Source organism: Branchiostoma floridae, chromosome 4 (assembly GCF_000003815.2).
Source record: "Branchiostoma floridae strain S238N-H82 chromosome 4, Bfl_VNyyK, whole genome shotgun sequence".
Lineage (NCBI taxonomy): Eukaryota > Metazoa > Chordata > Leptocardii > Amphioxiformes > Branchiostomatidae > Branchiostoma > Branchiostoma floridae.
In genome coordinates, this window is record NC_049982.1 from 268,471 (window position 1) to 279,940 (window position 11,470).

Genomic DNA, 11,470 nt, shown 5'->3' on the forward strand with positions numbered 1-11,470 from the left:
TTGACAAACGAAAACGAACGGCCAATAACAGGAATGTAACAAAAGCCACGCTCTAGAAACGCTGGCAGTCTGCATTACTACATCGCCCACGAGGAGGATGGTGGTGGGTTTCAATTCCTGAAAAGAACTCCAAAAAATGGTAGCCATAGTGAGTCCCGATGCCATGATGGTGTTATCCTAAAATCCTGCATAAAACCATACACACGAAAAAAATATAAATATTTAAAGAAAATGACAAGAAAATGGCGAAGCTCTAGGTCTGTAAAGGACCTCCGAACTGTATGGAGGCGTTCGTAGAATTCTCTGGTAGAGGATGGATGCAGATTGTGATTTCAGTCAAGGCGATACTGTGAGAGTATCCATCTTGCTTCTTTGTCCGGGTTCTCAAACCACGTGTCTGCGTATCACTAAAACATACAAAAATTAGAAAATGACAAGAAAATAACGAATCTCTCGGTCTGTACTAGTCCTCCACACTGTATGAAGGCGTTCGTAAAATTCCGGATTATAATCTTCATTCAGTCCAGGTAAACTGAGAGGGAATCCATTTTGCTTCTTTGTCCAGGCTCTCAAACCACGTGTCGGTGCAAACTGCTAAAACGTACAAAAATCAGAAAATGACAAGGAAATGGTGAAGATCTCGGTCTGCAACGCTCCTCAATACTAGACAAAAGACTCCCTCGCCTTCAAGGTGGAGGATGGCAACGGATTCTATTATCCTACCACAGTGACACTCAGAGGGTAGCCATGTTGCATCTCCTCGACAGGGACAGCTCTAGCATCCTGGTAACACTTTCAGAAAACAAGAAAAACACACAAATAGCAAAAGTCCTAAACAGCGCCACTAATCAGCGTCGGCGAAAGGTGGCCACAGCAAAATTCAACAGAGGATGCGAGCGTATATACTAACACCTGAAAAGAAACATTCTACATATTAAAGATGGCTCTCCTCGGACCTGCACGCAACGTGTACAAAACGTTCACGAAACAACCAGCAAACAGGCAACAAACAGAAAACACGAAAATGAAACAATGTGACAGTCAACCGGAAAAATCCGCAAGTCCTCCCGTACGTCAAAAAACATGGCTCTGCTAGCACTGCAACAGGCCTAGACTACAAATATCAAACATGTCTCAACACATGTACAACACCATACCACAAAACGAACAAGTAAATGTCCAGACCGGCCTCAGATAAAACTTTACCGTGTTCGACCAAACCTTGCGAGATACCGTGTATCTCTGATACAATCCCCGGGAGAGTACGAGCTGCCGTCACGAGCTTGAGCTGCGGCACCGCATCGTGTAGTAGCGAGTCTCCCGCCGGCATTCTCGTGGCCTTTTCCCGGCAAGTTTTCTGCGCTGGGGCGAGGAAGGACGCACGCTGCTGGCTTCAGACTTTGCCGGAGGGCCAGCACACAGAAGAATGATATATTCATGCGCGCATCTCTTATTTATAGGGGGAGTGACGTCATACTTTTCGGGCCAATCATTGTGCACCTCAAATAGTGTGCGTTTGTGGCATCGGCTGCAGTTCTAAACTACCCGTCCTTACCCTATAATATACTGCGCCTTTGTGGTATCGCCTGATCTTTTTACAGCCACAGTAAACCTGCCCGGATCGGAATGGCCTTAATTAAGTATTTACTTTGGAATGATTTATGGCGAGTCGATTGATTGTTCTGATAATATTGTGAGGATACCGGCAATTAGGCGCAAATAATGTGTTACTCATTATACCGGGGGATGGCGTTGGGGAGGGGGGGGGGCGTCTGTAATAATAAACACTGTAAGTGTAACGTGAAAGACGGCGGGACATGAGCCTTGCTATTACTCTCTCCAAGCAGAGGTTGAGTCGAGTAGATACTGCAAATGCAGAAACTTTCGCGGTGGTTTGATGTTCGCGGTTTTCGCGGTGGCCGCTTCACCGTGAACCTAAAACCACCGCGAATATTTTCCATGGCAGTACGAGACTACAGTGCATGGTGCTCAGGCGAAATTAAAACCACCGCAAAATCAAATGCATTTACAGTTTACGAGTAGTAGTCGGGAAAATTACACCGGCGCTTCTCTTAAGAGGAGCGCCGGTGTAATTTTTCCGACTACTACTATATCTACGCGACTCAACCTCTGCTTGGAGAGCACCTTGCTATATGGTATGTGTAGTGTGATGAGTCGGCTTTCAGATCGTATGTATCAGATCATGATGTTTGCCCATTCTGTGTATCAATGCGCGTGACCTTTACAGATGACTACGGCTACTAGATGAGTCGGCTGCAGTTCCGCATGGTCCCGCATGACCCCATTTCAAAGAGGGCTTTAGAAAATTTCAGAACCTTAACTGTTTTGGGGCTCTTAGTTACTTTGGTCGGTTGTACCCTCGATGTCGACATATTAGTGTTTGAAATTTGCACTCTACTATGATTTTATCAAGGTCAATGTCAGTCACCGTGTGGTCCTTAACTATAGAAATCCGTATAGGCCGAAAACTGTGTTCTGCTACCTTGTGTGACTGGTCTATTTTGAGAAACATTGTCGGTTAGTCTATCATATACAAGTTACCTTCTTAATCTCCAGGCAGATTTACCAGTGACATAAGATAGTATCAAAGTTGGCTATCGTAAGGAGTACAGCTGGTCGAAGGGAGTCATCAGTCATTGGCTAGCCAAACACACTCCTATAGGCCGGCTTCACTCCTCTAGCATCTTTTGATACTACCGTAGGCTCTGCTTGGAGATTAGACTCTTTTCTCCAAGCAAAGGGTGGTGGAGGTGGGGCGTTTTCTCATATTTACCTCCCGCTAATTGAATGCGGACCACAGAATAGATCTTTACTGCTATGGTTATATGTATAACAGACAAACAAACAAGCAAACAAGGAAACACACACACACACACAAGCGAAAACATAAACATCTTGACGAAGATGGTGAAGAACCCATAAACATTGGCTTGACACGCCTAGGCCTGAAGGCAATCAACCAGTTATGCAGAACAGACAACAACGTGTTGGTAATGGTTCTGTTTTGACCCGTTCCGGATGCAAATTCGTGACTTCAGGCATAAAGCGTCATCCTGAGTCATCCTCCTCACATATTCTAATTAAAAGATACAAGACAAAAACTGGAATAGCTCATCACAAACGATACGAGACATGCTGTATTCTTGCATTCAAGTCAACAGCAGAGAGGTCCTATTGCTAAAACGTGCCATTGAGGTGTTATTTGATTGTATAATCATGGTCCTGTCCAAATTGGACTACTACAATGTAGCGTCGGGTAACTGTAGAAAATACCTTTCAGATAAGCTACAAGATCTACGTAACCGGACGCTAGAATTATACTTGTTCCGCCATATGCGTGTCACATTGGTAATAATGAATTCTCGACTCTGCACTGGAAATCTCTTGCAACTAGAAGGAATGAACACATGTTTTGCAAGTTTTTCCCCGTACGATTGCATCACTTTTGAGGTCCCCAGAGGACATCATCCTATAAATAGTATAATCTAATCAACATGGCCTAGAAAAACACCTGCCGACCTAAGCCTTTGTTTCGGGTGGGCAGCGGAGTCACATAATTTCCAGTTAGAGTTTTTATTCAGCTTGATTCCTTTTCAAGTAAAGGAATCTGGTACGTATAATGAAGGATAAATACGTCCAAAGATTTGTAAACATTATGCAAAAATATGAAGTTTGACATTGAAAATGTAAGTGTCCTCAATTCAGTTTTGTACTGTATCACTGGAGTTTGGCATACGTCTGAAAATAAAACAAAAAATGAGAAAAAACGAGTAATGCCTTCCTACCGACACTTGTTTTGTTTTGCTTAATTGATGTTTTATCACCTTGCGACATGTATCAAAAGTTGCGTTCATTTGACATCGAAGTTCAACTTCTTTAAGAGATTATTACGGCAAATCTCCTGACGGTGCCCCCACCACGAGTGCCCTCCCACCACAGCGGTGCCAGTCATTACAAGTGTGATACCGCCGAGTTCCATGTATCCGTGCACATGCGACTGGAAAAGGTAGTCCAGCAGCACGGCAAAGGGTATAACGAGTGTCATTAGAACCGCCGTTACGCCAGCTTTTTCCAGCTTAAGTATAAATTTTATGGACAATGATGAGAACGTGTCGCATAGACATAGTCCGATAACATGGCCTATCGTTCGTGGCGACATTGTCCACCGAGGTGTCTCAAATATGTACGTCCCTGGTAGCAGCAAGACTGTTCCTAAAACCCTTGCATACAACGCGACGGTCAGTACAGACACTCCCTGGACACCGATAAGCAGCCGGGCAATAACGCTTTTTGGGCCCTTGGAGAGAGCTGCAGCAAGTGGCAGAAGAATGGCGAATGAAAGCTGCTTTACATGTGTCGATGTAGTGGCTTCCATGGCCATTCCCACCGCGACGAGGACAACTCCAATTGCACTGCAAAGGATGCCACCTGTTTCTATGACACCCACACGTTCTTTCAGGAAAATGTATCCAACACAGCAGGTGGAGAGTGGAATCAGTCCTTGGATGACGCCGACAGCGAGTCCAGGCGCGACGTACACGAAGGACATGAATGCCAAGATGGTTCCCAAGTTGCTAATGACAGCTGACAGGAACAAGATCATCCATTGCAGTGTGTCTTCAGCTGTCAGCTTCGGTCTGAAGTACGGCAGGACCACGAGAACGCAGAGGAGCTGAGCAAGTTTGGCGAGGAATATCAGCTGCAGCCCGGGCACGCCTGCCTGACTACCCAAGGCCATGAAATGTGCTGCGAGGGCGCTCAGGAACGCAGAAGATACAGCCAACACCAGACTGGCAGCAGATTTCAGATTAACTGCTGTCTTTGAAAAGCTGGAGCCTTCCGTCATTTCTCGGTTATCAGTTGTTGTTGTTGTCGCCATTTCGTTTCTTTGTGGAACCTGGAGTCTGATATTTCCTTATTGAGATTGTTTAGGACGTCACCAACCAGTATGAGAGTCGCAGGCTTGGTTGTCCTTCTCTCACTGACACTTCAGATGGTATTTGAAGATGATATGGGACTTCAGGATGATGGAATCTTCCACGCTGCACTCCACAGTCACTCCTGTAGAAAATGGTGTCCTCCTACAATAATCTGGACTGAACCAACCTGTTTACAAGAGGTCCTGACCCATATCTAAGTCTTAAGTGACCCTAACACATTAATCGATACCCAGCACGCGAAAAGCGCCGGACATACATCTCCACGGAGTTAACTTTTTCAACCACTTGCTCCTTAACAGCGATTTCTTGAACGCCCGTTGGTTAAAGTACATGTCATAATAACTATAGAAGGTAAAACAGATGAACATAATAATGAAGCGTTAAAAATCTTTGGCCCCCGAGGCAGTTTCTCCATCTTTAATTATTTTCGCCATGTAGTCCCCGCGGAAATGAAGACAACGTAGGTTGTATTTTTCCATTGGGGACTAGTAGTGATCCCGAAGGAAGCATGTAACGTTCCCATTTATGTAAACTAAGTAATTTGCAAATTGAGCCATATCTAATTTCCTACATTATTCTGCTTTCTCTTGATATTCCGTTTTATCTCATATTCGCCAGCTCTAGCTAGTTCTAGTCCATAGTTTGCAGATTTCCTTAGGAATATCACGCAGATGGAGGAAGCGCAGCGTCTGGACTACGTGAGCGATGACAGCAACCTGCTCTTGAATGTGCCCAGTAAGGCTTAAGACACATTTCCAAACCGGGGCCCAACCGGGATGTTTCAATAAAGGAAAAATCAAATTGTATATCTATAAAAATATACAAATTATGCCCTTGAATCTTATTTTGACATTTTGTGTATTTTAATGTCTTTTATGTCATTCTTTTCGTTCCAGAAAGCTGCCCGGCCGGGCGCGGGCCCCTTTGTTGAAATGTGACCTAAGCCTAAGCCTAAGGGACTGTCGACAATGTAGGCGGAAAGGCTGTTCCACTTGGGAAATGTTCTGGCGTAAAAGGCATATTTTGCAGTGTCAAACTCGGATCGTACAGTCCTGTACTTCGCACGAGTGTGTGCTGGTAGACGGAATAGCCACACACAAACGAAATGAAAACATAACTTTCTTTATGAAGATGGTGAAGAACCCATAATCAGTGGCTTGTTACACCTAAAGGCAAACAGACAACGTGTTGGTAATGTTTTTGTTTGGGCCAGTTCGGTTGGAAAATTCGTGACGTCAGACGTAAAGCATCGCCCTGAGTCATTCCCCTCACTTATCAAAATAACTCAAAACTTTCTAAATATTCTACGCTAAAGGAAAGATACGGACAAGAAAAGTATATTTCAAAATGTACACAGTTTTGACCTTCGTAGAGCAATCACAAAGATAAGAGTGACCGTAACCAAAGATTTCATCCATTCTGCCGAAATGAGATCGAAGATGAACGTCACTTTGTTATGCAATGTTCACAATATGATGCTAAACGCACAACGCTGTTCACATTTTTCCCCGCGTACTGTAAAGAATTTGCTACTTTCCGTTCGATCGATAAATTCAACTACATTATTTTTTTTATTTTACCTGCAAGCTTGCATTAGTTTTGGGGTTACCAGATAGAGGATATCAGCCATATTATCAAATCAACATGGCCTAAGGCCTAGAAAAAAACCTGCCGACCTAAGCCTTTGTTTCGGATGAGCAGCAGAGTAACATAGGAGCAGTTAGAATTTTCATTCAACTTGATTCCTTTTCAAGTAAAGGAATATACGTGTCCTATCTAATGTAGGATAAAAGCGTCCACAGATTTGCAACCATTATGCAAAAATTCAAAGTTTTTTTGACATTGAAAATATGAGTGTCCTCAATTCAGTTTTGTACTGTATCATTGGAGCTTTGGTCTAAGTCTCAAATAAAAAATAAGAAAAAGTTCATGGCTACCTACCGACCATTTTTTTTTCAGAAGGGCTGACGTCAAAGTTGCTCTGCGCAGTACGGGCAATTATAGTTCCTACTTAAAACTTTGAAAATCCTTCTTTTCCTTGGAAATTTTTGCCTAACCTTGAGTTTTTTTTGTTAGATGTGACAGGTAAGGTCTGATCTTTTCTACTTTGGTCAAAATTTCTTCAGTTCACCAGTTTTGATGGCGTAGGGACAGATCCAAGTTGTTGGGAAGAATGCTTAAGATCAAAATAAAGGTAAGTACTTTTACAAGGACTTGTTCCACTGTCTCTTAAGACAGGTTTCAATCGGAGCACGCAACTTTGACGTCTGATCTGAAACAGGAAAAACGACATTTTTTCTTGGCTTAATTGATGTTTTATTACCCTGCTACATGTATGCATGCTGTGTTCATTTGACATCGAAGTGCAACTTCTCTATAAGATTATTACGGCACATCTCCTGACGGTGCCCCCACCACGAGTGTCCTCCCACCACAGCAGTACCAGTCATTACAAGTGCGATACCGCCGAGTTCTATGGGGTTGTGGACACGCGACTCTAAAAGGTAGTCCAGCAGCACGGCAAAAGATATAACGAGTGTCATTAAGACCGCCATTACGCCAGCTTTTTCCAGCTTAAGTATAAATTTTATGGACAATGATGAGAAAGTGTCTCATATACATAGTCCGATAACATGGCCTATCGTTTGTACCGACATTGTCCACCGCGGTGTCTCAAATATGTTCGTCCCTGGTAGCAGCAAGACTGTTCCTAAAACCCTTGCGTACAACGCGACGGTCAGTACAGACACTCCATGGACACCGATAAGCAGCCGGGCAATAACGCTTTTGGGGCCCTTGGAGAGAGCTGCAGCAAGCGGCAGAAGAATGACGAATGAAAGCTGCTTTACATGTGTCGATGTAGTGGCTTCCATGGCCATTCCCACCGCGACGAGGACAACTCCAATTGCACTGCAAAGGATGCCACCTGTTTCTATGACACCTACACGTTCTTTCAGGAAAATGTATCCAACACAGCAGGTGGAGAGCGGAATCAGTCCTTGGATGACGCCTACGGCGAGGCCAGGCGCGAAGAAGATGAAGGACATGAATGTCAAGATGGTTCCCAAGTTGCTAATGACAGCTGACAGGAACAGGTACCTTGTGGTGTGTCCTTAGCTGTCAGCTTCGGTCTGAAGTACGGCAGGACCAGGAGAACGCAGAGGAGCTGTGCAAATTTCGCAAGGAATATCAGCTGCAGCCTGGGCACGCCTGCCTGACTACTCAAGGCCATGAAATGTGCTGCGAGGGCGCTCAGGAACGCAGAAGACAACACCAGACTGGCAGCAGATTTCAGATTAACTCCTGTCTTTGAAAAGCTGGAGCCTTCCGTCATTTCTCGGTGATCAGTTGTTGTCGCCATTTTTCTCTTTTTTTGAGGACACAGAGTCAGGTATTTCCTGATTGAGGTTGTTTATGACGTCGTCGCATCAACCAGTATGAGAGTCGCAGGCTTGGTCGTCCTTCTCTGACACTTCAGAATGTATTTGAGGATGATGAACTTTGCCACCTCATACTCGACAGGGTCTTTGCCACGTCATACTCTCACTTAGAATGAACTGGACTGAATCAACCTGTTTTGCAAGAGGTCGTGGCCTATATTTAAGAAGTCTTGGCCTATATTTAATGACCCTAACACATAAATCGATATTCAGCTCCCGAAAAGCGCCGGAAACGCATCTCCACGGAGTAAACTTTTTCAACCACTTGCTCCTTAACAGTGACTTCTTGAGCGCTTGTTACAAAAAATGTACTTGTCATTAAGAGATTGTTACTGGTAAATGCTGGGCTGAATATCTATCAATTTTGGTTGTTGAGAGGTGTGAGAAAGACCCATTGGGACTGCATAAATGTGGTTGCTGGTTGGGGAAGACAGTTGGTTGCTTGCAGCTTGGGAAAGGGTCTTAACTATGTAAACATGGACGGGACTGTTTCAATGTGTCCTCTGATGGCAGGTGGTTGCCTGTGCCAGGTGGTTGCTCGGACAAGTTTGACTGTACCATAACTGTAGAAAGAGATTAACATACTGAAGCTTTCATCATATCATACAAAGCTGTCTATGATATATGGCCCCCGCGACACTTTCTTTCATCTTTGATTATCTTGCCATACTTCTTGTCTATGAGCAGTACTAATGGTGCTCGCTATAAAAGGTGGTGAAAGCACAATTAGATGAATTACCGATCGACACGCCAAAGGTATAGTAAACACGTGTTGCGACAAACAACGCCACGACGTTGCAATTTTGTTTAAATGTTCCCTTGCGGTCACACTGACGTGTGGCGCATTTGCGTAACATGGAGCCGTATCAGTTTTCTGCCCAGGCAAAATGTAGGGCAAGACTATTGAAAATATAGACCCTGCCTCCAGGGGGGCCGAGCAAAAGATTTTTTGACGCCTTCCGATGATTTGATGAAAACTTTAGTATGTTCATCTGTTCGACTTCATAATGTTACATGGAACGTAATTTTTATCATACAAACATCCAATGAGCGTCCAAGAAATCGCTGCTAAGAAGCAATGGTTGGAAAACTTCACAACTCCGAGATCCTCCGAGATGAACTAGATATATTCCCAGCACTTTTCGCGTGACTGATTCTATTTCTTCGCGTTAGGGTCAGTAATATGTCACATAGCTTTGCAAACAGGTTGGTCCAGTTCAGAGGTGACACCATTTTCTATCGAAGACTCTGTCGAGCTTAACCGGGAGGAGACGTCGTCCTGAAGTCCAAAATCCCCCTTAATTACCTTGTTTTACCTTAAGTGTCAGAGAAGGACGATCAAGCATACGACTTAGTCTCCACCAGACTGACTACGCTGGGCCATTGTAGAGAGAACAGCTTGCCAGGGTACTTTTGCCTCCAGAGGACTTGGTCGGCCGGGCAGCCAGACGTGGAGGGGTAACATAAACCTAATAGTGTTGACAGACTCCCCTGGAAAATTTCCCGATTCTTTGTTCTGAATTCTACGATTCCCGCACCCCATAGGAAGGCCTGGTGGAGACTACATACGACCCCCATCCGGGTTCCAACCATTTTGTCGTGACCTGCCAGTGAAAACTGACTTTGTGAATAGTCGTTGATACAGCATGAGGCCACCCCAGTCAGCGAATGCGAGACTCCGGGACCACAGAACAACGACATGGCGACAACAACAACTGATGACCAGGAAACGACGGAAACCTTCAGCTTTTTAAAGACAGAAGTTCATCTAAGATCTGTAGCCAGCCTGGTGTTGTCTGTGTCCTATGCGTTGCTGGCCGCCCTCGCAGCACATTTCATGGCCTTGAGTAGTCAGGCAGGCGTGCCCGGGCTGCAGCTTTTATTCGTCATGCAACTTGCAGAGCTCCTCTGCGTTCTCGTGGTCCTGCCATGCTTCCGACCGAGACTGACAGCTGAAGACACACTGCAAGGGATGATCCTGTTCCTGTCAGCTGTGATTGACAACTTGGGAACCATCTTGACATTCATGTCCTACATCTACGTCGTGCCTGGACTCGCCGTAGGCGTCATCCAAGGACTCATTCCATTCTCCACTACGTGTGTTGGGTACATTTTCCTGAAAGAACATGTAGGTGTTATCGACTCCTGTTGCATCCTTTGCAGCGTAGCTGGAGTAGTCCTGGTCGTGGTGGGGATGGTCATGAGTGCCGCTTCATCGACACATGTACAGTGGCTCACTGTCGCCATTCTTCTGCCTTTTGCAGCGGCTTTCTTCGAGGGACCGAATAACGTTATCACACGGTTTCTTATAGATGTTCAGGGAGTGTCTATACTAACCGACACGTTCTACACTCAGCTGCTGGGCACAGCCTTGCTGCTACCAGGGACGTTCATATTTGAGACACCTCGGTGGACAATGTCAGCACCAACGATAGCATACGTCATCGGACTATGTCTATGTGACTTTTTCTCCGTATTGTCTTTAAAACTTGTGCTTAAGCTGGAAAAAGCTGGCGTTGCAGCGGTCTTTATGACACTCGTTATACCCTTTACCATACTGCTGGACTACCTTTTCCAGTCGCATGTGCACGGCCCCATGGAACTCGGCGGCATCACACTTGTTGTGCTGGGTACCGCTGTAGTGGGAGGGCACTCGTGGTGGGGGCATCGTCAGGAGATGCGCCGTAATGATCTGTTAGAGACGATGAACTTTGACAAGTCGACGTAGCAGTGTTATACTTTCAAACAGCATCATAACACGGTTACAATACAAGAAGAAGTCTCTCTCGTTTTCCGGTGCAGCTTTGTGGAACTCGCTACCTGCACACTTAAGAACAGCATCATCCATCTCTACTTTCAAAACCATCTACACAACAGAATACCACATGATATGATATGTAATCTGTCATGTCTTTTTTTTCTGTTCACATTGGTAGGCAAATTCCCATTACTTATTTGATTTCACTTATGATTTCGAGTTGTATTAGGATTAATGTTATACAATTGACTTGCCTTATTTTGTCTTAGTTAAATTGCGTTATCATTTGCCGATTCTTGCTGAGTCACCTT

General features: G+C 44.8%; 2 protein-coding genes across 2 annotated transcripts; one reads left to right on the top strand and one right to left on the bottom strand.

Annotated features, from left to right (window-relative positions):
• Positions 1 to 3,527: 3,527 nt before the first annotated feature.
• Positions 3,528 to 5,681, bottom strand: LOC118414645. The gene has a single exon (XM_035818833.1). The coding sequence runs from the start codon at positions 4,898 to 4,900 to the stop codon at positions 3,872 to 3,874; it is 1,029 nt and encodes a 342-aa protein (XP_035674726.1). The 5' UTR covers positions 4,901 to 5,681; the 3' UTR covers positions 3,528 to 3,871.
• Positions 5,682 to 10,100: 4,419 nt separating this feature from the next.
• On the top strand, positions 10,101 to 11,129 carry LOC118412884 (solute carrier family 35 member G2-like). Its single transcript, XM_035815938.1, has one exon. The coding sequence runs from the start codon at positions 10,101 to 10,103 to the stop codon at positions 11,127 to 11,129; it is 1,029 nt and encodes a 342-aa protein (XP_035671831.1).
• The last annotated feature ends 341 nt before the right edge of the window (positions 11,130 to 11,470 follow it).

Coding starts and splice junctions, on each gene's coding strand:
- LOC118414645 (XM_035818833.1), bottom strand. CDS start 4,900: ATGGCGACAACAACAACAACTGATAACCGAGAAATGACGGAAGGCTCC.
- LOC118412884 (XM_035815938.1), top strand. CDS start 10,101: ATGGCGACAACAACAACTGATGACCAGGAAACGACGGAAACCTTCAGC.